Genomic DNA, 25,515 nt, shown 5'->3' with positions numbered 1-25,515 from the left:
TTTGAGCTGGGTTGAAAATTTGTCATATAATTACTTTGTTTTTCTTAGCTATCTCTTATGTGCCCCATAGATAATACTCACAGACCACATTGGAATCTGCTGGCAGCTGGGAGCCTCTGCTGGACAACAATCAAGACCAAGTGTGTGCAAGAGCTCGTACGTGGCTGCTCTGCTCAGTCAGAGCTACAGGAGTTTTCTTAGAGTCTCTGTGGTGCAATGAGAGTTGAGACTGAGCCAAACAGAAAATGAGACCAACAGAAGGGAGCAAAGCCAGAAAGAAACTGAACCAGCAAGGATTCAATTAAACAGGGGGAGAGGTACCTGGGCAATGCAGGGAAAATGTATATTTGCCAGCCAGGCTTGTTAGACTGGTCCCAAACATATAGGGACCATGCTGTCCCATGAGGTTTAATGACAGGACAAGGACATATTGGTGTAATACAGAATTTCTCTTGTTATCTGGGAAGTTGGCTGTCTCAACAGCCATCTGAACAGCCCCTGCCCACCAAGTCCTCTGCAGCCAGGTAAGTCAACTGCTTCCACTTCCAGCCCAGCAGCAGATGTGGATAGGAGTCCACAGTTTGAGGGAAGGAAGTTCTTTAGAGCACTATGCCAGCCAATTCCTTCATTTTCTACATATTCACGCAACATGCCCATTTTCTTTAAAGAAAGAGGTGATTTCTATTTGACTGTGAGACCAGTGTAATGCTCTTAAGTGAAAGTAGCAGTTCCACCAATAGTTACCCACTTCTGTCTCCCTAACTCCAGGCAATTTCCGAAGGAAAAAGAAATCGGATTTCTTCTTAATCTCCTTGCACACCTGCAGCTCTTCAAAGAAGTCACCAACTCACATTTTGCAAGTGAGTGGTTTCAGCTGTTGCTGCAGCAGCTCGTTCTGGCTCCTGATAAGCGCTGCCATTCACAGAATGGAGCTTCAGGAAGGATGGGTTTCTCCTTCCCTGTGTCCACACTCAGCAATCGTGGGTAACCCAGAGCTGCTCTGCTCTGCATCATCCCTCCTCTCTCTTGCTCCCCTGTCCTTTCTCTGTACATGGATACTGGGGAACAAATGGCCAGCAGCTCAGGAAGGGAGGAATGGGCCCATGCACCTTCTGGGCTCCTGTTCTCCTTCCCAGGAACTGCCCCCTCCTGATGAGGATGAGGATGGTTTCCCAGGGGAAGAGGCTTGGAGTAGCAGAAGTGATGTCTCATGAGGAAGGGAATTGCTTTCCTGTCTGAGGCTGGGATCTGGAGAGGTACTGAGCTTTCCCCAACATCACAAGCTGGCTCCAGCCCTGGCCAGTTCAGTGTGAGGTGTCAGAAAGACCTGAGTCATCCTGCAAAATCCAGCTGTCCTTCCCAGTGCTGAGCTATCATTATGGATCAGCCCAACTCATGCTGTGGAGCTTCACACATAGGTGCAGGCATTACTTCTGCAGGATATCATCTTCCTCCTCCTCAGGCACCAACAATTTCATGGCTTTTATAGAACAACTGAGCAGTATCAGAGGTAATTTTGGATGTGTCTCCCAACAGGGAAACTGCCACGCTTCTTGTAGCAAGGCTTCACTCCCCAAACACTCAGATAAAATATTGCACCCTCTAAAATTATGATCTTACAGACAATCATTTAGGAACGTTCATAGCTCCCAATGGTCTTCTGTGGTGTTATTCTTTCCTATGGATAGTCATTCCATTTTCACAGTAATAGGGTGGGTAGGAACTGATACATCTAGAATATGAGAAGACAAGCTCTCAGAATGAAACTGATCTGTTTTTGTGCTGCAGGGTCTACAGTACAGTAATCGTGTAAATGCAGGCAAACCCGACAGGAAGAAATGATGACATCTGACTCAGTTCAGAAGGCTGAATGATCTCCTTATTATAACAATGTTATAATACATTAATATACTATATCAAGGAAGATACTAAAACTACAAACCTACTTTCTCTAACTACCATATCTAACTAACTCACAACTTGTGACCCTGTTCTTGAGAGTCCAGCCCCAGGTGGGTTGGATTGGCCATCAGGCTCAAACAATCCTCACCAGAATCCAATCAAGCAATCACGCCAGGTAAACAATTCTCCAAACACATTCCACATAGGAAAAACAAGGAGCAGAAATAGAAATGGTTTTCTCTTTCTTTCTCTCTGTGCACCTCTAAGAAAAATCCCGAGGGAGAGAGAGCTGTGATTGCCACACAGTAAAGCAAATTTAATCCTCATCAGCCAAGTGATGCAGTACAGGAGAGTCCTCTTATTTCTCTCTAATGCTCTATATTAGAAATGTATCTGAAACTGCTGGGTAATTGGCAGTTATTTTCTTCTAAAGATTTCCCCATATACAGAACTGTCCTGACTGCATGGAATTTTCAGTCTCTTGTTTGAAATTCAGGTGATGCATTTTTCTGGTTTAATTAGTTCTCTATTCCCCCTCATCCTCTTGCTATCATCAAGAAAGGGGGAGAGGGAAAGGAAAGCAAGAAGAGCCAGGCAAAAACATGCAAATCCCAGGGGCAACTAAAGTCAGAATTATTGTTATAACTATTAACCCTAGGGGTTAATGACACTTCAGCAGCAGTATTTGAGTCATGGAGAACCTTAAAATTTTTCCTCCTGTAATACAGCTGTCAGCTGTTGCTGTAGTCAACTACAGTCATCATCATCTCCTTTATATCCTCTAGATGGTGCTTGTGTATCACATTCTACACAAAATAAATCATGCTGCTGCTAATCAAGCTTGGAAAATAGATTTGAAGTGCTGTGACAAATCACTAGAATCAAATAGTTGTAGTGGGCACACTGGGTGGCCACCTGGTCCAAGCCTCCCCCGGAGAAAAGGGTTGTCCTCAGCCTCTTTCCAAACATAGAAACTGAATTTCATCATTAAAATTTGATTGTATTATAGAATTATAGAATGGTTTGTGTTGGAAGGGACCCTAAATATCATCTTGTTTCAACCCTCCTACCATGGGCAGATAGTTTTCACTTTGGTGAAGATTTAAATTTGTTTTTTCAGTATTCTTGCCATGTCACTCATACCTTCCCCTCAATGTTCTCTCTTCCTCATTGATTTTTTCCTCCTAATTTTGCAACATCTCTGAGGTGAGTTTTGGCATGTTTTGATCCTTTTCACTGCAAGTCATGTAATCCTGGTCCATTTTCTTGTAGTCATTAATTTTCCCTTTTTTTTTTTTTCTTAATTGCATTTCATTTGATCATATCTCCTTCAGAGTGTTTATAAGTCTTTCTTTTCTGTTTTAAAAATTTTGCTTCCTTTCCTGAATGTGAAAACCATCAAATGGCATGGGATGCCTTGAAGTGCAGTGGTATGGACTAAAGTATGTGAAATTGATCCCCACTGAAATTGCAATTTCAGAAAAGGAAATGAAATCTTGAAAAGAGAAAAGAAACCTTATAAACACTCTGGAAAGGAGATATGAGCAAATGAATTGCAATTGAAAAAAAAATCTTTGGCAATTTAATGACTTCAAGAAGATGGTCTGGGAGGAAATGAGTTGCAGAAAAAAGGACCAAAACATGCCAAAACTAATCTCACAGATGCTGCAAAAGTCAGGGAAAATCAAGGAGGAAGAGAGAACATCAAGGGAAAGATATTAATGGATTGGCATGCTTACTGAAAAATAAAATTAATGTTTTGCTAAAATAAAAATAATCAAAAGGCGTGGGCTATCCAGGGATATGGACTAAAGCTTGCCATATTGATCCTCAGTGAAATCTTGGAAACAGAAAAGCAAACCTTACAACCACTCTGGAAGGGAGATATGATTAAATAAAATGCAATTAAAAAAAAAAAAGAAATTTTTGAAATTAAGTAACTACAAATAAATGGAACAAGATTAAATCAGTTGCAGTGGAAAGGACTAAATGTCAAAATTAACCTCACAGACATTGCAAAATCAGGGGGAAAAATCAAGGAGGAAGACAGAACATTGAGGGAATGATATTAGTAAAAATGCATGGATACTGAAAATAATTTTTTAAAATCTTTGCTGAAATGAAAACTGTGAAAAGGCATGGGATGCAATGAAGTGCAGGGATATGGACCAAAGCTTGCCAAATTGATCCCCTTTGATATTGCAAGATTTCATGTCCTTTCCTGAAAGTGGCAACTGGTGTTACAGAGCACACAGCATATCAAGTGTATGTCTCAAAAAGTACATGGAAAACAGGATATTCCATTTGTTCAAAATGAGCTTTTCCAATTTCTGGGACACCCTGCTTTTCCATGAACAATGTTGCCAAACTTGCAGTTTAATTGCATCAAAGTAGGAGCATTCCTCCAGACCACAGGACCAGAGGGCATTTCAGCACAAGGCACTGATGCAGGGTGGGGGAAGAAAGCAATATTCTGTCTCATGAGCAAAGAATGTGGGTACCCCTAAGTGGGTTTTTTTGGCAGGAAGACAAATCCACCCTGGAAAGAAAAAAACCCTCCCCTCAACCTTTTGTTATTCCACTCCTCATTCTGTTTCAGTACCCAGACATGCCTGGAAGTATTGAAATGCAACGGGGATAAGATGCTGGCCACTCTTTTTCTTTACTCAATTTCAACAGAATTAGTTTAATTTTGGGGTAACTGATATATTAATTCCCTCAGCCCAGCCTTCACTGCCTGGAACTGACCAAGTAATTTTGTTTCCTCCTCTACATTCACTCTCTTCAAATATTTGTGGACAAGCAACCCGGCTAGCCTCTGTTTGGATTCCTTATCTCACCAGTTTCATTCCTTAAAAATTCTCTCTTCCCTTCCCCACACCTTCTGTCCAAATTTACCTAGAGGTAGTCATCAAACGTGCTCCTTGGCAAACGAAGTCACTGTTTACCCAGCTCCCAGCTGGGAAATCCCAGCCATTACACAGGATGACAGCAGAGAGCAGCTGTGCTCCATGGAAAATATTTCTTCCTTCAGTTCCTAAACCTACAAAGGCAGCCCCCTTGCCAGGGAGGTGTGGACCCCTGTGTCAGTACAAAATGGGGTTGCTAAGGTAGAAATTGAGTTTTTCTCCTATAAGAATAGGAACCACTATTTCCTAAGGTCTATAAAGCCTTTTGCACCCAAGGCTTTCTTTGTTTTCAGCCTGTGAACATTTTATATGCAGGAAACACCACCAGAAGACTGTAAATATGATGGGTAATCTCTCACTAGTTGAGACCACACCCTGTTTTTATAGATGGGGACATTTTAGTGACTTCTGCCCAAGGTGACACTGGAGAGGGGTAGCAGGGCTTAGCAGCTTCACTCCTATCTAGTGAAACAATTTCCCATTTTTGGCCTAGGTCATACTCCTCAGTTGTATCCTTGGCCTCTGCAAGTGGCCAGCTCTAGCTCTCTAGCTCTCTCAACTTCACATCTCTTGTTGCTAATAAATTAAATTATAAATTCATACTGCTTTGAGAGTACCGAAGAGGGTCTTTTTAAGAAAATGTCATTAAAGCCAGAATTGGTTTTTGATTTTCCCTAGCTTTAAAACTCCATGGCATCTCCATAGCCATGTAAACTGTAGCAATAGATATCCAGCTCCAGGTTTTGTGGCTGTACAAACCTCCAAAAGCATAGAGTCCGATTTCAGAAGGAGGAAAGGAATTTTGAACCATCTTCACCTGAATTTTTAAAGGACTGATCCCTTAAAACCAGACTTTGAGCACTCAGAACACACACAGTCTCTTTCCATCTGTTAACAGGTGTGCCTGCAAAAAGTTCTCCCTGGCTTCTGGCTAAAAGAGTATTTTAAAAAGGGACAGCAAAAAGAGCAAACACCATGGGAGCAGCAGCAGGCAGTGCCCACGATGCCAGCCTTTGTGGGATGGTTGTGGCTCCCGCCTGTCCCCCGGTACATATTTGCTCTCCTGGTGCCTCCTCCCTCCAGGGCTGCTGGAGCACTCCTTGGCTCCACCCGAGCCTGCTGCCTGCCCACATTCACCTCCTCTCCTGGTCCTGGAGGTAGAGGCAGAGCTGCAGCAGGTGCTGGAGGGTGGGCAGCATGTCCAGGGTCACAGCGAGACTCTGCCAAGAGCGAGCAGCAGCAGACGGGCTCGGATCCAACAGGAATGCCATCAAGTATTTGAAGCAGGACTATGAAGCCCTGAAGCAGCAGTGCCTGCAGACTGGCACACTGTTCAAGGATGAAGAGTTCCCAGCCTGTCCTTCCGCTCTGGGCTACCAGGACCTGGGACCATATTCCTTTAAAACTCGGGGGATAATCTGGAAGCGCCCCACGGTAAGAGTGCTCTCTTATTTCACTGGGTTTAAACCTAACCAAAGCCCAGCTGAATATCCAGGTTAAATCGCTGCTGAGCTGAATATCCACTGTTCCTCTAGGTATTCTTCTCTTGATTTTGTCTTGCTTTACTTCCACAGCAGGAGCAAAGTTGGACAGGGGGTGGGAAAAGGAATCACCATCTTCACAGCCCATTATAAATCCTATAGCTGCTTCTTGGCAACCTGCTTTCCTCCTGTCCATCCCAACTCCAGGGAGCTACAAGGCCAGGGTGCCATCCAGAGGTGGATGCAAAAGCCCCACCACCCCACTGACTATCATTAGTAACAGCACCCACACCGAGGTCTTGCCACTGTGCCCCTCAGGAAATCAGGCTAATACCTAAATAAAATCCTCTGCCTCACTTCAAACTGCCTGTAACACCTAAATAGCAACTGACTGGAAATGTTATTACCTAAATACTTATATCGTAGAAATGGCCTGTGATTCTAAGAAAGTAATTTTCATCAGCAAAGATTAGATGATGATTTTTTTAAGTTACCAAATCAGGGCTGGAGAGATTTTTCTGCACTCTCCTTTTTCAGTAATTTATTTTTGTCCCCACTTACTTCACCTTTGCCATTTTGCAGCATCAAGAAATATTTTTTAAAAATGGGGATTCCTCCCCCCCACCACCCCCCATATTAATTACCTCAATCTGGTGGAGGAAAGGAGAACGAGAAGAACAGAAAATTTCAAAGCCTTGGACTGTATTATTTTTTCACCTGAAAAGTGAGAAACAGAAACTTGCAGGTTTAGTAACTCCAGATTTAATAGCCCTGACAACCCCACTTATCCATCAGCACCTCACTCTGGCACTGGATGTTACCTCAACAAATACCATGGATGTGTTTCTTGGCTTTGCCTGTCCTTGGGGAAGATCAGCCTTAGAAAACTCATTAAATTAGTCTTGGGTTTCTCACACAAGAACAGTGTTGAGCCTGCTGCAGGCAGAGGTGCAGCCACAAGCATAGCAGGGTAAGGAATAACTGAGGGCTGAGATCCAACAGGGTTCAATGTCCCAGCCCTGCCTGCCAGAGACCAGGAGTGGCTCAGGAATCACAGGTGTCTGGGTGAGTAATAAGTCATATGCAGCTGACTGACACCAGGTGCAGCACTTTGAAAGGAGAAGAGAAAAAATGACACCAAACCTTCTTCTGTGTGGTGGGTAACCTACTGCTGGACTCCTCTCCACTGGACAGGAACAAAAGGATGTAGCTGAGATGATTCCTGTTGGAGGGAAAGTTCATAATCTGGCTCTCCATGGTACACAAGAAGTCCTGGGTTGTCTCTGTCTCTCCATGGGATGCTCAGAGCTGACAATTGCTGCTCTCAAGGAGAGCCAGTGACTGCCTAAGCTGTCTTCAACTCTGTTTGCCAAGTTAGGCTTCCTATAAACTGCTCCTTGCTGCCATCCAGAAGCTCATGGGAAATTCTCAGAAAAACAGAAAAGGCTTTTGCCTCTAGAGAGCCAATAATGACTTCCTAATATAGGCCATGAGTTGTTGGAGAGCCCAGAGTAGGGATAGGAGTGACAGTCATTGCCATAACCCACTTGGCTGGCCCCAAAGGGCCAGGAAGAAAGGGGCGTTGTTGCTAATAAAACCATTTGTGTGGTTGGCCTCCCAGGAAGCAGGGTCAGGGTGGAGGAACATCCTCCACACTGTTGGCACTGGAAACTTAGCACAGTTCCAGTGGCACAGATAGCAGCTAGTGTCACAAACTCATTTGTGCTGCTTGAACCAAAGTCTCAGCAAGATGAAATAAGATGTAAATGCTGAGGTGAATTTTCACCTCTGGCCCCACTGTATCAAAAATTTTCAGTAGTACCAGTGTCAGTGCCTGGTAACAAAGGACACCAGGATTTGCCTCAAAAAAAATACATGCAGCCTTCAATTTAAAAAATAAATTTTGTCCTGGGACCATGTTAATCAGACAGAGGAGAAAGGGTATATTTTTAAAGACATGTTCAAAGTGTTTAATAGTTTTTGAATATTGAAACAAGGAACAAGAAAAGGAAACTTTTCAGACCAGAAAGGCTGATGCAAACTTTGAAATGGTGTCTTTTCAGGAGTTATGTGCCAACCCTCAGTTTATAATTGGAGGAGCTACCCGAACAGATGTCTGCCAAGGAGAGCTGGGTATGTATAGTGTTTCTGAATTTTGCTTTGGAAGAAGAAAAAGAAATGAAGCTTCATTTAAAAACTCCTGATACATGAACCATTTTATTGGCTACCTCCCAGACATAGTATGGAGGGACAGACACCCAAGAAGAGGACTCACATACCAGCACTGCTGCCTGAGATAGAGTATATGTGGGCTGGTAAGAGCTATGTCAAAACTGGAAGACACCAAAATGGCTCCTGGAGGATGGCAGTAATTCTGTGGAACAGAAAACTGGTTTGCTTTTGACCTCTTAAGACAGAGGTGGATGCCAGTCTAATCATGGGAGCACTTGCTATGAGGCAGGAGAGTAAGATTTGTGCCCATGTCAGCAAGAGCAGCTCCAAAGACTCAGGGGACAAGGGACAGCAGGGAAATTTTCTGCTGTAGCCTAGTCCTTAGGTGCTTTTATTTGGGAGGCAGATCAAGTTCCTGCCTCAGTTTCACACAAAACAAATACACACCAACCAAGGAACAGAACAGGAACTGGTTTAGTAAGGGGAGTGGGTCTGTGATGTGCCATTTTGTGTCAAGCAGGATGGTCCAAGTATGAGTTAGAAACAAGGACCATGTCAGAAAGAAATGAACAGAGATTGTAAACTTTGTAATACCATCCACAGCAAACAGATTCTTCCAAACCCCTCATGCTGAACCCTCCTTTCTGCTTGAACTGCATTCATGTAGAGCTGTGAGCAGGGACAGGAGCAACCAGGAACCAGCACTCAGACAAAAAAAGGCAGTGCTGCTCAGCTCCCTGAATCAGGAATACAGAGGAAGTATCTCTCAGGCAGCACTCATCCTCTCCCAGACATCCATCATAAAAAAACCCTTCCTTTACCCATTTTTCTGCAGTGTTTGCCTTTGGCTAAGCAGAGCTGCTGTGCAAGTGGCCAGAAGGGAGCTGTAAGGGGACTTTATTCCCTCTCAGAGTAGCTGCTGCAGCAGCTGCCTTCCCTGCCTGCCTCACTGATAAGATCCAGCTGCAGAGGACAGCAGCAGCAAACCCTTGACTGCATAGAGAGGCGAGAAGGCTGAAACTCTTGTAATGAGAATTTGATAGATTAGACACAGAGAAATCAGCCTTTCTCCCTCCTGTGCTGCTAACTGCAGTACTCCTGACCTCGCTGGTCTTCCAGCACATCCATTGTGCAAATGAGATTGAAACAATTTCTGCAAGTCGTTGGCGATAAATAACACCAGTGCTGCTCTTGTAAACATGGCACTATTAAAGCACTTGCTAAAAAATTCCCTGGTGTGTGGGCTTGTGCTCCAAATGCTAAAAAAAAAGATGCCCAATCATATACTTGCTCCAGGATATTTATTTGGTGGATGCTAAAACAGAGTATGGGGAAATCACTTACTGTATTTCAGGAGAATGGCTCAAATAAGTAATAAAAGTGATATTTCTTGTCACCTCCTATTTGGAAAGTTTCTATAATGGCATAAAAAAAATTAAGAACATACCTCTGAAGTAAAACCTCATTTTCCCAGACAGTTTACAAGCTATAAGACTGAAAAATATTATCTGTTCTTAAACTAGAAGAGGCCTGTTCATTATTTGTGTTTAGCCTAGAAACTGAATACAAATACCCTGAGCCCTTTTCTGTTTCTGTCACCTGCTGAATGTTTCTGTGGGGTCCCAGTCCCTTGTGCTAAATGGGCTTTCCTTAGAGATCAGTACCAAAATCTATCACATAGTGGTAACAACAGAACTGGACCCCAAAACCTCCTGGGGATGGTGCCTTGCTCTGAGTTTTCCCAATACATCTTTTTTGTGGGCAGGAACCCAAAGGCTGGTCCTGAAAACTATCCCAAACCTAGGAAAAAAGCCCCAAAATCTGATTCTGCTGTTATTAGAAGCTTGATTTCTCTCTCTCTCTCTCTCTCTCTCTCTCTCTCACACACACACATACACACACACACACAAAAAAAAAAAAAAAAAAAGGAAGAAAGATAAAATAATGAATGATAATCCAATTTGTTTCTGCAAGGCTGCTTACAGTTGCTTCTACACACACTGACCCGTCACAAAAATAAACTGCAGGCATGGGACTTGCCTTCTAGCCTTCAGGTATTTGCTTTACATCTCTGAGGCATACTCAGCTTTTTTTGATATTTGATCCAATACCTTGAATATCAAAGTCCTTGTTACTAAAACCCTCATGTAAAACACTTCTATTGAAACAGACCCTGATTACATATTTACATAAACCCCGTATGTGACTGGGTAACACATCCTTTAGAGAAATAGAGCCTATTTTTAATAATATTCTCTAACATGTTTCTTTTCTTTTAAAAATAACACTGCAGGTCTGGGTTTATGTGAACAAAAGGAACAAGAAAACCCAGAGCTGGTCTCACTCCATTAAACTTATTTCTTTGACAACAGCGTAAGCTAGATGAATATCAGCTTGGGAAGTTTGATGGGGACTTGAAAGCCTTGAAATGTTTTAAAAGTTCTTTGAACCATACCTTTTTGATAGCCTAGTAACAACTTGAAATGTAGTCACATAGTCTTAGTTATTAAAGGTGACTTATGAAGTTTTCTTGCTGCTATCTGAATAAGGTAAATCGAGGACTGTTTGCAGAAGTTCTTAAGAAGTAAGTGGCATAAATTTAATTTAAATAATATAAAATGCACTGAAAGCCCCTCAGTTTAATATTAGCTTTCCAGATCGGCACTATTTATATTCATGAGTTGCCTTTTGTTCTGAGTGCCCAGAGGCCACTCTGGGCACAGCAGCTCCCTGGGCCTGGGCTGGCAGCTGCAGGAGCTCCCTGAAGCCAAGGCAAATGCACCAGTCCACACCAGCCCAGGAACCACATGGGCTTGTGCATGCCTTGTCCCACAGGCAGATTTGGGGAGATTAGAGGTATCCTGGAGAACAAACCAAAGCCTGACAGCTCTGAGATTGATCTGATGCCTGTTGAGCGAGCCTTTGTAGGTTGTAGGCAGGAGAGAACTTAATAGTACTGGGCTTGTTCACTTATTTTGCTGTAGACATTTATACATGGCCCTTCTGACATTCAATCCCATGGGCTCAAGGATGTTGGAGATCCTGGTTCTAGAAAATATATCCCATTGATATTAAAAATACATTCACTAACAACTCGGATACCCCAAGGAGAAGAAAGCCCGTTCCTTTGCTGGATTCTTCTTTGCCTTTTTGTACACAGCTGCAGCACAAAATTAATTTCCATAGAAAACCTAAGAAAGTCTTTAGAACTCTCAAAGCAGTGGCAACCTGCACTGCCATAAATTATAAGCTAGTGGGGTCAGTGCTTCCTTGTTGTCTGGTGTGATGCCGCAGGTACTACAAGCTCTGAACAAGGGCTTCCAGCAGAGACTAAAGCTGAGAGTCAGAGCTGCTTGGCAAGCCAGGAAGCCCCAGCATTGTTTTTGGATCCTTTCTGAACACCAGGCATTGCTGAAACAGCAACAAGCCAGAACAGACTCGGGACAGAAATGCCTCTGTGCTGTCCAGTTGCATCCTGGAACCAGACACTTGGATTTTTGGCTGAAATTCTCCATCTCTAGGTCAAAGGAGAGTTTAGATGCTTTGTGTCTAGACATTTTGATGGTAGCTAAGCAGAAAGTGAGCACAGCTCTGGAGCAACTGAAACGAATCGAATTTCTCATTTATTTTATGGCCTCTGCAAGTGGAGCATGCTTGGGTAAACATCATCAATACGGAGGAGTCGCTGAGCTGCCAGGTCACCAAGGATTCGTTATTCACCACAGCAATTTGATTATCTCTGTAAACCAGGGGTGCCTGGGTAGCACTGAGAACTGGAGCCAACTCAGGACACCTGTGAGCAGCAAGGGATTCTATTTTGAGTGCACTAACAGTCAAAGTAGTTCTCCAAGATCACACGTGCCTGTATATATATCTATATATATATACACACACACACACACACAGAGGAGATAGGCACGGCTAAGCTTCATTTTTCCACCACAAATTCAAGGTCAGGATTGCTTAAATTAAAAAAAAAAAAAAAAGCCAACAAAAAGACCCCCCAAAAAACTACAACAGCAAAAGAAATTCCATTTACTACCATTTCAAATGACTTCAGATCCAGAAATCAAGCTGGCTTCTTCATAGGACATTCCACAGCAGCAGTAAACATTGTAATTGGCATTTGTCTGAAACTTTTGTTCATGAAATATGACACTGAACAGAAGCAGTGATATGTGTCCATAAGTGATTGCAGGGCTAATATTGAGAAGGCTTTTTTTTTTTTTTAAATAGTTATTTTTATAAACTATAATGCTACAACTTTAAACCCATATGGTGAGCAGAAATTATTTTTGATATTGTCATTTTTCTGACTGTGAGCCTATTTGAAATACATTCTAATTAATTGATCAGTTGGCCTCTTTTTCTCTCCCTCAAAAAAAATTCCCTTTTTAGGAATGGAATGAAATAGTTTCCTCACAGTGTGAAAGATTACTTATAACCTGCAGCTGAACCAGAACAAGTCTGAGGGTCCTACATAAGGTGCCTTTCTGGGGAGCTTGTGCTCTTGTTCTGTCCTGTAGGCATAATCACAAACTAAACTGTGAAACTTGCTACAGGCAAAATGGTGTTGAACTTCGAAAAAGGGAAAAGGAAATGCCAATTCTTATTCTTTTAGAACTAGTCATATTTTAATCCAGTAGGGCTGAGAAGGCTTATTAATAGGCCAGGATCCCACTATGGTGTACAAGAAGGTAAGAAGCCAACTGCACAGTTTAGGCCCTGTCATGGAAGCTCCTTGATATGGACAGATTCCTACATCCTCTGAAAGTAAATATCACAGGAGCCTGAATGTTGTGCATCTCTGCTATCCAAAGATGTCCCCAAAGCATCTACATTCAGACACACTTCCATTTTTATCAAGTTACTAACCAATTCCCAGCTGGTTCCTTTTGGTTGGCACAAGCTTAGTCAAAGATATTAGACCCTGGAAAGCAAGATTTGGAGATGGGACTCTGCAGTGCTCTAGGGAGGCATGGCTGCCTGCAATTCTTCCAGCACAGTTCTTCCCAGGTGTGCTTTGAGCAGCAATGCCCTGAAATGCTTCCCTGGGAGGTCAGACTGCATTGGTGTGTTGGAGACAGGCAGCAGCACCCAGGTTGCTCACTCTCCCAAGTGCTAAGAAATTAATTCATGCTGTAAAAAAGGCGCCTTGAAGGATTTCACACTGCATTTGCCATCCTCTGGGCTGAGATTCTGAAACTGTTTAGTTCTGAGGAGGGAAGTAAACAACATATTTAAGAAAACCCCCTCATTTCACCAGTCTTCTGCCCAACTGTTCATCCAACATACACCATCCTCAGCAAATCCTGGAGTAGTTTCTCACTCATTGGCTTTAAAATCCTGGCCAAGATTTTAGGGGTAACCGTTCCAGATGTTGCACATTGGGAGAGCACCAGTTTGTCACTGCTGCTGGCCTTCTCTGGTCTCACAGGGTGGAGGGACACAACAGGATCACTAGAGACACCCACCTTGGCTCCTTCTCACAAATAATATTCTGCACTTCACAGCATGCCAGGGACAGCCACAGCATCAGAAAAATGAGGATTTCAGTTCTGACTTGATATGGCTTTTCATCTTCCTCCTCTGAAAATCCATTCCCCAGACTTATCACCATTATTTCTACTTCTTCAAGGAAAACAGAAATTTTAACAGCTTAAGGCATACGCTGTACTAAGGAAAGCCTCGAAGAAATAGCTACAAAGCAGATCTGAGTGTTCTCAGTCTCATTTTTTTCTGCATCTGCATTTCCTTGGGAGAGAATATTCTTAAAGCCTTTTTTTCCTCAGACCTTGTGCTCTTATAATTTTGCTTATTTTATATGTAAGTACCTAAGGCTGGGAGGAAACTTACAGGCCATCAAGTTGATCCCTTCTTGAGGAGGTTTTTGCTCATAGATGTTCTGAGGCTTCTGGACTTTCTTTTCTATATGCAGAGCATCAACTTTTCCCTATTTCCACTTTAAACATGTCACAATCCTTTTATTTTATCTCCTCCTCTGCAAAGGAAATATTATCTTTCAACTAAGAGCTCTTGCCTCAAACAGCTTTTCTGCAAAGCAGCATTTAACCTGCCTCACACTTTCTCTTCAAACCTCACTTGTATAGGATGAGCACGACAAATTTTTTTAACCTCTTCTCATAAAAAATGCAGTTGCATGGGGGAGAAGCAGGCAATGCAACCATTTGTCTGCCCCCTGCCAGCTTGAATGCTCTTCTCTGAATGTGGCAGTCAAGATAAGGCAGAGAATCCTGGGGGGAGGCTCAAGCAGCACGTCACATATAAAGAATGGATTTTCCCTCCTCTTTAGAAAGGCCTGAACTGCCACTACAGGTAGAAATATATCATATTGCATATCATGACTTTGGACCCACAGTGTGATCAGCCAGCTCAGGTGGTAACACCAGGGGACACTCCTTTCCAGAGGTTTCCCAAAGCAGCTTATAGGAGCCATCTGGGTACCTCCCTGTGGGGTACAGGCAGCAGAGAGCACCTGGCAAGTCCCTTCATTCTACTTTTACACTTGTATTCACCATGGCATTAAATCTTAAATCCCAAGTCAATATAAAGAGTTAACTGCTGCTCTAGGATGTTCAGTCTTGCTGCAGATTAAACCCTTTCCCTGGTTTCTCAATTTGCTTACTACCTCTGAAGCAAGAGCTGTGATGCCAGCTCCTTCTGCAGAATGTACACCTGCCAAAGGAACTATGTCTTGGCACAGATGATCCTCAGGAAACCAGGAAAATGCTAGTACCTTCAGAGCAATTTTGTTTTGCTAGGCTTTCTGCACACCTCAGAAATAAAGCAGAATCACAGAAGTTCCTCCTGCTGTTGGCAGTGTGCAAACACGAGGAGTCACCGCCTTTCCCAGGGGCACCACCTTTGATGTGACAGAGGCTTCTGCTCACTCAGCCTCCAATCCTCAATAACCAGGTAACCAACCCTGCAAACAGCTTCAGCTGCAAGCCCAGCCTTTCCAGAGTAAGGAATGGGCTAAAGAAAGGACTGACCTCCTTCCAGAGGTCCCAGGAGCCTTCATCTTCCATTCGACTGCTGGGCAAATCTCTGGCAGTAGCTCCAAGTTCAAGTTCAGACCTTCAAAGAAAGGGCTGAGGAGGAATAGGCCCACAACTGTTCCAGCTATCCACTGAATCTTCTCCAAAAGATAGGAATGGAAGTCCCACCATCCTTCTATCAACCCAGAGCTTTTGCCCTCCACTGGACATCTCCTGAGCCCTTGTCTGCCCCACATGTGGTGGCTTGAGTCTACTTAAGGCACCACAGGTCATTGACTCTGTCCTGCCCAGCCATTTTGCAACCCACACACCTCAAATGCCTTCTCCTTCTGGCAGTGCTCTTGGTCTCCTGAGGGCACTAACAAGCTTAGGTGAAGCAGTCTGTTTTCACAGCTTCATTACAAAATCAAAGTACAAACTGGACCATTCAAATTACTACCATGGTCAGCTTCAGAGGCCCCAGGATACCTGTGTGGTTTGGGTGAGTAGAAAATGAGCAAAACAGAGAAATAACAGAACAAGAATGGATTGCTGAACCAAGACTGAGTCTGGCATAGCTTTTACTGCTGGCATTTTAGTCCAGGTGAGAGTGTGACTTAATGGAGTTATTAATGAACTTTTCTGCCTTGTAATGTGTGTTTTTAGGTGATTGCTGGCTCCTAGCTGCCATTGCATCTCTCACTTTGAATCCAGATATTCTGTTCCGTGTTGTTCCCAAGGCTCAGAGTTTCCAGAAGGACTATGCTGGAATCTTTCATTTCCAGGTACCCTGTGATCAGGGGATTAAGAAAAAAAGGAAAATGTAAAAAAGTATTTAATTAGAAGTATCTTCTTTTTCTGTGGGTTTTTGTTTTGTTTTGTTTTGTTTTATTTTGTTTTGTTTTGTTTTGTTTGGAACATGTGAAACAATCAACAGTTACAGTGTGTACATGAAATTGGTGGGGGAGAGAGAAAGAAAATAAGAACGGAGTTAAAGAATGTTGAATGAGACCTGCTCACTGGTGAGGTTCTGCTGTCTTACAGATGGGGCTCTGGGGACTTATGCAGATTTTGTAAACTGAGCTGAACCATCAGGCTGCATGAGCCCAAAACAAGTTCATTTGCTGCCAGTTATTGAGAGTGAATTGCCTTTATTTCCTTGCCTGTGGAACCAGAGTTCCACAGTGTGGAATTCTGTCTAAATGGGATTTAGACAACCTGCTTTGACTGGAGGTTAGGCTCAGGTGGGAGCAGTGTAGATTCACCCTGCTAAAGGAGCTGTTCTGGTGAGGACGGAAGTTTTAGAACACATACCTAGCCCTTCCACCAGCTCACCTTTGAGTGTTATGGTGTGAATTATCATTTCTCCTTTCAGGAATGCAGCAAATCCTGGAATAAACATTTCTAGCTTTGAGCCCAAAATTTAGCACTAGGAGTGTTTTTCACATTTCCTAGTATTTGCAGAAGTGATTAACACTATTGAGCACTTCCACTTTAGATGATCTCTCTTTACAGGCATTTTTATGAGCATTTTGTATTTTTTTTTCCTGAAAGGTTTGAGCCTTGAGATAGTTCAGAGAATCCTTTCTCTGTGCTGGCTTTCTGGGCTGTCTACGGTGTAAATGCAGTTTACATGTTCAGACAGTGTTTTTGATGCTATGTACAACAAGATGCTGTTAATATTTCCTATCAGCAAAATTTTATATAACATTAAGAAGCCTGCTGAATGATCCATGTAGCTGGGAGGAGTTTGTCTATTACAAAGGAGAAGGATCCAGCATGGGAGTAAGCCTACAGTGGTTTATGCAGGGGGAAGTGATGACAGGTGAAGGGGTAGGAGGATGGTAGCATGGAGCTGTTTTGGGCACACCAGCCTCCATCATCTTTTCCTTTCTTCCTTCCCTCAGTTCTGGCAGTATGGGGAGTGGGTGGACGTGGTGGTGGACGACAGGCTGCCCACCAAGAACGGGAAGCTGCTCTTCGTGCACTCGGAGGAAGGCAACGAGTTCTGGAGCGCGCTGCTGGAGAAGGCCTACGCCAAGTACGGGGCTGGGCGGGGGCTGTGCCTCTGGTGGTGGCCCAGACCAGGGATGTCAGTCACAACACTCTTCATTCGAAGGCAGCCTCCCTCCCACCCAGCATCTACAGCTCCCTCTGGGTCCATAAAGGGTGTTGCCAACTGTATTTCAAGGGGCTTGAATTTTTTTGCCCCAGGTCACACTGATGACCAAGAAAATTAAGAGATACTAAATGATAAACCTTTCTTTCTGTGGTACCTTGTGCTTGCAGGTGGAGATGAACCCTTGTATAGCTCTTATCCTTTCCCCCCCCCAGGTTGAATGGCTCTTATGAAGCTCTAGCAGGAGGCTCCACTGTGGAGGGCTTTGAGGATTTTACTGGAGGCATCTCTGAGTCCTATGAGCTGCGGAGGGCTCCTTCAAACCTCTACCAAATCATCCAGAAGGCCCTGAGAGCTGGGTCACTTCTTGGCTGCTCCATCGATGTAAGAGGCTGACAAGTCTTTACTCTCCTTGCTCCTCTTCTCAGGGCTCTGGCCCATACTGTGACAAAAGCCCAGACCAATGTAAAATATAGGTAGGAAAGCCTGATACAAGAGCAAACCGAATTAATGTGAGAACTTTATTGAATTCTGTATCAAAAAAATTGGACAAGGCTCTAAATAACCGAGGCTCACCATGTCTCCCTATTTACACAGCCTGCTGGTCTCCAGGAACTCCATTCTCTGAATATCATCTCTTATTCAAATTTTATGTAATTTCAGTTCCAGACATTTGACTACCAGAGACAAACTCACTGAGACACTTTGTTGTAGCCTGTAGTCTAATTCCAGGTTTGTTTTTCAGTCCTAAAGATTACTGACACCTATAATACAAACTATAACTCTCAAGTTACAGATGATGTTTAAACATGTTTTGAAAACTCCAAACCTTTCACATCCTGTTTAATTTTCTTGTTTGCATTGTGGCTTACAGAATTACCAGAGTTCCAGTGTTGCTATACTGGATCTCATCTGAGACAGGTTAGAGCTAAGTTCATGTGAACATGTCTTTGCAGGTGACTGGATCTGTCACCTGAGCTGGGAATTGGATTTAGAGATAGATTTCATTGTACATTTTTGAATTTCTTCTGTGCTTGGACTGCATATTAAGGAACATGAAACTACAGCTTTTCATGTGGCTCTCACCTTAATTTAATATACTTTGCATCAAGAATATTGGTATTCATTGTGCACACCACTTTGGATATCTTCCCCCATATTAATTTGTTTATGAAAGCTCAGTTCATACGCAATATATAATCATAAATGTGCGTACTTTTATTGCTCCAGATAACTGCTGCAGCTGAAATAGAAGCAATCACAAGCCTGAAGCTGGTAAAAGGACATGCTTACTCTATCACTGGAGCAGAGGAGGTAAGCCAGCCTCTCTGGGGCCATCAGGCAAACCAGCTTGGGGTTGCAACACTGCAGTGCCTTCAACTTTCTGATGTCTTTCAGTGACTGACCATAAAAATGTTCCTAACTTTTATACATTCATACAGAAAAAGGAAGTACCTGTAACACTCAGCCAGGCCAGAAGCTCTGTACAGGTAGTGGTGTGGAGCACATTGTGCAGTCTGCCACTTGTGTGGTACCAACAGGCTGGGGTACAAAGTGTAAAGATGGGCAAAGCTGTTACCAAAATTCAGGGTACAGAAAGGAGGAGGAGGAGAGGGGGCAGCTATGGGGAAGGAGGAGCAGGAGAGGAGGCAGCCATTCCCCATGTGTTTGTGTTGTGTGAGGTGGGAGAGAGCACTTTCCCAGTCAGAGCTGATGGGAAAAGAGTTTGATGAACTCTTCAGTGAGTCTCATCTTCAGAGCGAGCCCCAGGTATTCCTGTTCCTCTGAAGCTGAAGTCATTACATAGATGTCCATGCCAGATAACCTCTTTCCAACCTTGCTGTGCTGAGCAATGTTCCCTGCTTTTGAGGATGTAGATATTTTGCTGGTTTGTAGCTGATGATTTTCCTTGCAGGTTGCTGTCATTATATGAATTGGTGAGTGCTGCAGCTAATGGCTCACTTGGTGGCACAGGATAATGTAAAATAAGGGTGGAAGACATCTAGGTGTTTTTTATCTATTGCAAATTGTAATGGACTACATCACTCAAGTACAAATCATGTTTTCTCCTATCTGAAAAGCAATTGCCCTTTGATGATTGGAATAATGGAAGCGCTCAGGCTCTGTTTGTTGTGGATCTTTTAGGTATATTACCGAGGACGGCCAGAGAAACTAGTGAGGCTTAGGAATCCCTGGGGTGAAGTAGAATGGACTGGATCTTGGAGTGATAAGTAGGTTTTTATATGCCCCTGCTTCTCTCTCTTTGGTGTATTTTGGACTCTTAAAAATTAAATTGGGACAATGCAGTTAATCCAATCACAAAACGTATTTGGGAGAGATACTGAATCAGTTGGAATAAAACACTATTAATTTATTACCGAGGTTGGATATTGATCCAGTCTTTCCAGCAGGCATTAATACCTGCCTCAGGCGGAATTTTCTCATCAGAGACAACAGCCCTTGGTTTGACTCTGAGCAGCCCAATGCAAGCCACATCCACGTCATTTTGCAAGACAATTTTTCTCAAATTGATCCTACCAGTGGTTCCAGGACCTAAGTAAAATATACAAACCAGTCCTGTTTCTGGGAGTTAAAGCAGGGGTAAACCATCATACCTCTGCTTTGACTCTGAGGTTGCTCAGCTCTAAATCACACCAGAATTTGGTACCTATCTGAGAATCTTGAAAAATCTGGGATGCTGACTAAGATAAGAACACAAAATTTTCAAAATCTCTCAGAAACTGTCTGGGCTTCAACTATCTTGGGAGCGTGGTAGTGACAACCTCTTTTACTTTTATATTTAGAATGGCATAAATTTTACTGTCATTTGGGCCACAATATATTTTTTCATGCAGCACTTTGAGAATTCAGTTTCCTGACCTGACTGATTGCAGCCTGGGTGCTGATGTATCATAATTAAGGATAGAGATAACATTACAATTAATTTTGCTTTTATCAGAGCTGCTTTGCTCAGCCCCAAGGTAAGGTGCCTCAGGAACACACATATGCCATATCCTGGTTTTGTCACACCTGTTTTACCATGGGACAACCTTGCTGAGGCAGGTCCAGCACTGCATTGTCACATGGGAGCAGATCAGAGCAGAATCCATCCTGAGCACATTAATACCAGAATGGCAAGGAAGAAACACTGTTTCTGCAGTAAATTTTCTGATTTCACATTTCTGCTTTCTTGTTCCTTCATGGTCCCCAACAATGGAGGTGGTATCATTTCCCTAGAGAGTATAACAGGCACCCCAGTAAATCTTAAAATGCAGGAGCTCTGACTGAGTTTCAGAATGTGAATTTCCTAATCCAGCCAGTCTGTTTGTACCTTCTGGCACCTGGCAGGGGAGATTCAATTCAAGGCTTATTTGTTGCAAATACTGTTGCAGTCCAATTCCAGCCCAGCACAGTTAGGTTGCAGGGTGTGCTGTCATTTGGAGGGGCACAAGATCTGTTTGTTGAAAAAATATATACTCATTTATCTAGATAGAATCTAACTCAAATCTCACTGTAGAATAAAATGCAACAGCTGAACAATGTGCTTTTGTGCTTTGTCTGCAGTGCCCCTGAGTGGAATTATGTTGATCCTAAACAAAAACAGGCTCTGGATAAGCAAGTAGATGATGGAGAGTTTTGGTGAGAATTGTTCATTTAGATTACTCTTTTGGACATTTTATATGCTTTAAGCAGTCCTTTCAATTGGCAGGAGAGAAACTGCCAGCACCGAGGGGGTTAATAATGACATGCATGCATTGTTAGCCTCTTATTTATCTCCCTTGCTATTCAAATATTACCTTTTATTAGAGCTTGCATAACTCGGCACTAATCCAAAATATAGAGACCAGATGGTAATAAAATTAATGAGGTGGCAAGAATGAACCTCAGCTGCTCTACATTTTGAGGTTTGTTTTTTTGCCTAAATGCTACACACTAATGAAAAAGTTCAGATTACCAGCTTGGGAAGAGTCTGTTTACTCAGACCTAATAGAAAGCCTGTCCTAACCCTGATCTGATTATATATGGATCAGTGCTGAACTGATGTCACTCTGTCCTAGGCTGGAAAGATAAACGGGCAGTGCAATCAGCTGCATGGGCCATCAGGCACTAGGAAATGAGAGCAGACCTCTGCTAGCAGCATGGAGCAATCAAGCTCTGTCACTCATGCAAACCTACCAGGAATGGTAAAAACAAACATCAGTGATAGGAATGAAGCAAAACACCAAGCTGAGACTGTTTTCCTACAGTGATGCTTTCACAAGGGGCCAGCTCTTACTCCCTTTAAATGGGCTCTCCTCGCACATATTGTTTCACCAGCTCCAGTGAATTTTTTTATGAAGCATGATCCATGAGGGATTGCCCACAGCTGGGGATGACAGAAAATGGTTTGACTGAGACCAAAATATGTAACAGACTTTGACAGAGGCTGTCTCCAGAAGGTTCAGCTCATTCAGGCAGTGGGCAATTTTGTTTCCCAAAAGCCAGTTCCAAATTTCAGAATTCAATTAAATGCAGCTTTGGACAGCTCTGCAACACCGTTGGGAGAGGTGTCCAGCCTCAGCCACCTCATCCGTTGCAGGCTGATGGACTAACCTGTCTCTTTGTGTGCCAGGATGGCATTTTCGGATTTCCAAAGGCAGTTTAGCCGCCTTGAGATCTGCAATTTGACTCCCGACACGCTGACAAGCAACAAGGTCCACAAATGGGACCTGACCCTGTTTAATGGACAGTGGAGACGGGGTTCATCTGCTGGGGGCTGCCAAAACTACCAAGGTAAGAACCCAACCGAATGGGCCTTTGGTGAAATCCCAAACAAAACATTAAAAAATCGCTTGTGAACTGGAGGAGGCTTTGATGGGGAAAAAAAAGGGCTTGGAGGTGCAATAATATCTGTGGGGTTTAGACAGAAAGCAAAAGCCTGGGAGTTTAAGTGAAGATCTAATTCACACTTATTTCCTTGTGGGGGATTACCAGCCCACCAAGCAGTTAATTCGTGGAGATATTTTTTTTCATTTCTCTGTCTGCTTTTCCTGCTTACATGGTTTTTGCTACTGGCTGGAGTAATCCTCTGAAGGGCAGGGTAGGCCAGGAAAGTGTCACAGTTCACTGGCACTGTTATTTCCAATTTGTTTTTAGGTTAGACCTCTGGAGAGGCTGTCTGGCATTTGGTCCTTTTGCAACAATAAAGCCTCAGCCAAGGACATTTCCTGGAGATAAATGACTGCCTGGAATTAACACTACCAGCTCCTCCCTGTTGGTCATTAGTCCCAGGAAATACCCTGGTGCTTTAATTTCTCATGGCTCAAGTTAAAACTCAGCATAGCTGTGAAAATACAAACCCATACAACTCGATGGAAAGAACTGGAAAAACTCCAGGCAAAAGTCCTTCCAGGGAGATATTCTCTGTAGATCTAGTGACAGCCATCTTGATTGACATCAAGGCCTCCTCCTTTTTGTCTCCTGTTGGGAATTCTTAGCAACATACTGGACCAATCCCCAGTTTAAAATCCAGTTGGATGAACCAGATGATGACCATGAAGGGAGTTTGAACGAGCCATGCTGTACCATTCTGGTGGGCTTGATGCAGAAGAACCGCAGGAGACAGAAGAGAATGGGAGAAGGTCTGCTTAGTATTGGTTATTCACTCTATCAGGTAAAATTTGTTCCTGGTTTTAAAGGCTTTATTCCTTGTCCTGCTAAGATGTAGCAGTGTGCTACATCTTGACATTCAGCACTACACTTCAGTAAGATCTGGATTTTTGCAAAATTATTCAATTACTTCTCTCATTTCTTCCTGACCCCCATAATATGGGAAGACTCAGATAAATTGAGGTTCAGTTTTTTCCCACTTCAACAGGATGGCAGTGTAAATTATTGAGCCAGTAATTTAGTAACAGTCTCATTGAGAATATTCTTTTGCAAAATCTGAATGGGGGCAGGCTTGGGGTGCCTGGCAATTCCAGATAAGTGTTTCTGATTACAGCCTATCATTAGCCCTCAGTTGTCACTTTCTTTTTTGTTATTATTTCTCCCTTGTATTTCAAACTTTTTTTATCTATTGTCTGCCATATGCTGCTGTTCTGATTCAGTAAATCTGGGGCTTTGTTTTCCCTGATTTTTCCTGTGCTTCTAAAAACAGAATGTAAAGAAAAAACCTGCAGTGTAATCTCTAATTTCCGTGGTGTGCGGGGAGAGAAACAAATGTAAAAATTTCCAACCAGTATCATCATGACCAATATCATATTTGAAGAAAAGCAATTAAATGCTGTACAGACTCCACTGGATGAAGATCATTAGCCAGCACAGGTGGAGCAGATGGGAATGGCTGACTTTTGCTAATAGATCTTGTGTGGGATGGCTCGAAATTACAGAAGGTTTTCCCCAGTGCCCAAGTGCCTGCATGCACACAAGGCTCTCACTGAGCACATTTCTGAGCTGCCTTCTCTGTGGCACCAGGCAGCCTCACCTATCAGCATCCCAAATTTGTGCATTGTGGATGTCTGTCTGCTCCCATCGCTGAACTTGTAAAGAACTCCTTGTGCTTTACATCTATTCCATCCCATCGTGCCCTCTGCAGCCTTACCCACAGAGGGGTAGACTTGGTGACTCTTGAGTCACTTCAGTGATTTTTAAGATGTTAATTTTTTGGAAAAACCTAGCTGGTAAATCATCTCAGGAAGGCACCAGCTATGATCCCAGCTCCCTTGGATCACACACTGTAGTAGGTTTTACTGCATCGTGGCTATTGCTGCAGCTGGAGAGCTCCAGTTAGGACTGCAGAGATGATGACCTAAAGCAGATCTCTCTGCAGGAGAAGGTGAAAATATGTGTGTTCAAATCTGTCTACCTGCCCTGCAGAGCTTTTATAAGTCATGTAGCTGCCTGCTGACAGCAGCTGTGTGTCCAGCACTCAGCTCCTGCCCTTCTGTGTGCTGGTTATAGGCAACAACAGACCCTGAAGTCTCAGGGGGCCACTCAAGCCCCTTGGATGGGTGATGTTTTTAAAAGCTCTTTTGGGAATTAGGAGGACACTCTCTTTGGCTCTCACTGGAATCTGTGCTCTCAAAACAACTCATTGCTTTTGGAAAATTTGCCTTATATTTGGAGGTACAAGATAATATAGCAATTCTGTTAATTTAGGAAGGGCCAAATATTGAAACTTGCTACTTGTTATAGTTGCTTCACAACAATCTCATCATCCCCAGGCTGTCTGCTAGTGACAGTAGCCTTATATTTTTATCATATTCAGTAGCAGTAGACTAATGGAGTTTGGGTCTGCTGTAATAAACTCTCTGGTTTTGGTTAGCAAAGTAGGACTAACTTGTTGACTTTCCTGGCTGAGCATTTACTGAGACTTACTCAAATATTTCCAACCAACAGCATCATTCACAACACCACATCAGGGGAAAAGCAGTTCAATATGCTATAGATTTCTCTGGATGAAGATTCACTTTTTCCTTTGGAACAGCTATAGGACCAGACAGAATTTCATGTGTATCTGATACTATTATATGTGGCTGTAAATTAATTTTTTTTCAAAAAGTGTCTGAAGGAGGCTTTATCTGAATTTTTTTCCTACTGGTAGATGCAGGTATATAGCAGCACTTTAACATTGTCTCTTTCCCTTCCTTCCAGATTCCTCAGGAGGTATGTAGTCTCTGCTGAAGTCTTCCAGCTTCCACATGGGCACCTCCTCTTGCACTGGAGAATTTAGCTGCCATGATGACTTCTTCCTTATTAATGATATCTCTTCTGGAGAGCTTTGCCCCTGAATCACTGGACCAATATCTCAAGTTCTGAATAATCCTTTTCAAGGGACTGGGGAACAAGGATTTATTACAGATGTCTGACTCCCAGTCTTGATCTCATTTATACTTGTTGAAATTTAGCTTCCAGGAAGTTTGTACAACCGAGGTCAGAATTTGTCTGTTTAG

At 43.1% G+C, this 25,515-nt stretch overlaps 1 protein-coding gene across 2 annotated transcripts in view; it reads left to right on the top strand.

The window, feature by feature from the left end:
• Nucleotides 1–5,905: 5,905 nt before the first annotated feature.
• CAPN8 (calpain 8) overlaps nucleotides 5,906–25,515 on the top strand; it is a 37,389-nt gene continuing 17,779 nt past the window's right edge. The window contains exons 1-11 of one of the 2 annotated variants that reach the window (XM_072927598.1): nucleotides 5,906–6,245; nucleotides 8,356–8,425; nucleotides 16,129–16,247; nucleotides 17,370–17,503; nucleotides 17,797–17,965; nucleotides 18,812–18,895; nucleotides 19,727–19,812; nucleotides 21,146–21,220; nucleotides 22,194–22,354; nucleotides 23,059–23,234; nucleotides 25,217–25,228. In XM_072927598.1, the coding sequence (XP_072783699.1) occupies nucleotides 6,009–6,245; nucleotides 8,356–8,425; nucleotides 16,129–16,247; nucleotides 17,370–17,503; nucleotides 17,797–17,965; nucleotides 18,812–18,895; nucleotides 19,727–19,812; nucleotides 21,146–21,220; nucleotides 22,194–22,354; nucleotides 23,059–23,234; nucleotides 25,217–25,228 (1,323 nt within the window). In that variant the 5' untranslated portion in view covers nucleotides 5,906–6,008. The remainder of the gene's footprint in view (nucleotides 6,246–8,355; nucleotides 8,426–16,128; nucleotides 16,248–17,369; nucleotides 17,504–17,796; nucleotides 17,966–18,811; nucleotides 18,896–19,726; nucleotides 19,813–21,145; nucleotides 21,221–22,193; nucleotides 22,355–23,058; nucleotides 23,235–25,216; nucleotides 25,229–25,515) is intronic. The other variant, XM_030269180.4, reaches the window with a different exon arrangement.

Source organism: Taeniopygia guttata, chromosome 3 (assembly GCF_048771995.1).
Source record: "Taeniopygia guttata chromosome 3, bTaeGut7.mat, whole genome shotgun sequence".
In the NCBI taxonomy this organism is placed as follows: domain Eukaryota; kingdom Metazoa; phylum Chordata; class Aves; order Passeriformes; family Estrildidae; genus Taeniopygia; species Taeniopygia guttata.
The sequence above is the reverse complement of the archived record's forward strand: the minus strand, read 5'-3'. Positions and strand labels throughout refer to the sequence as shown.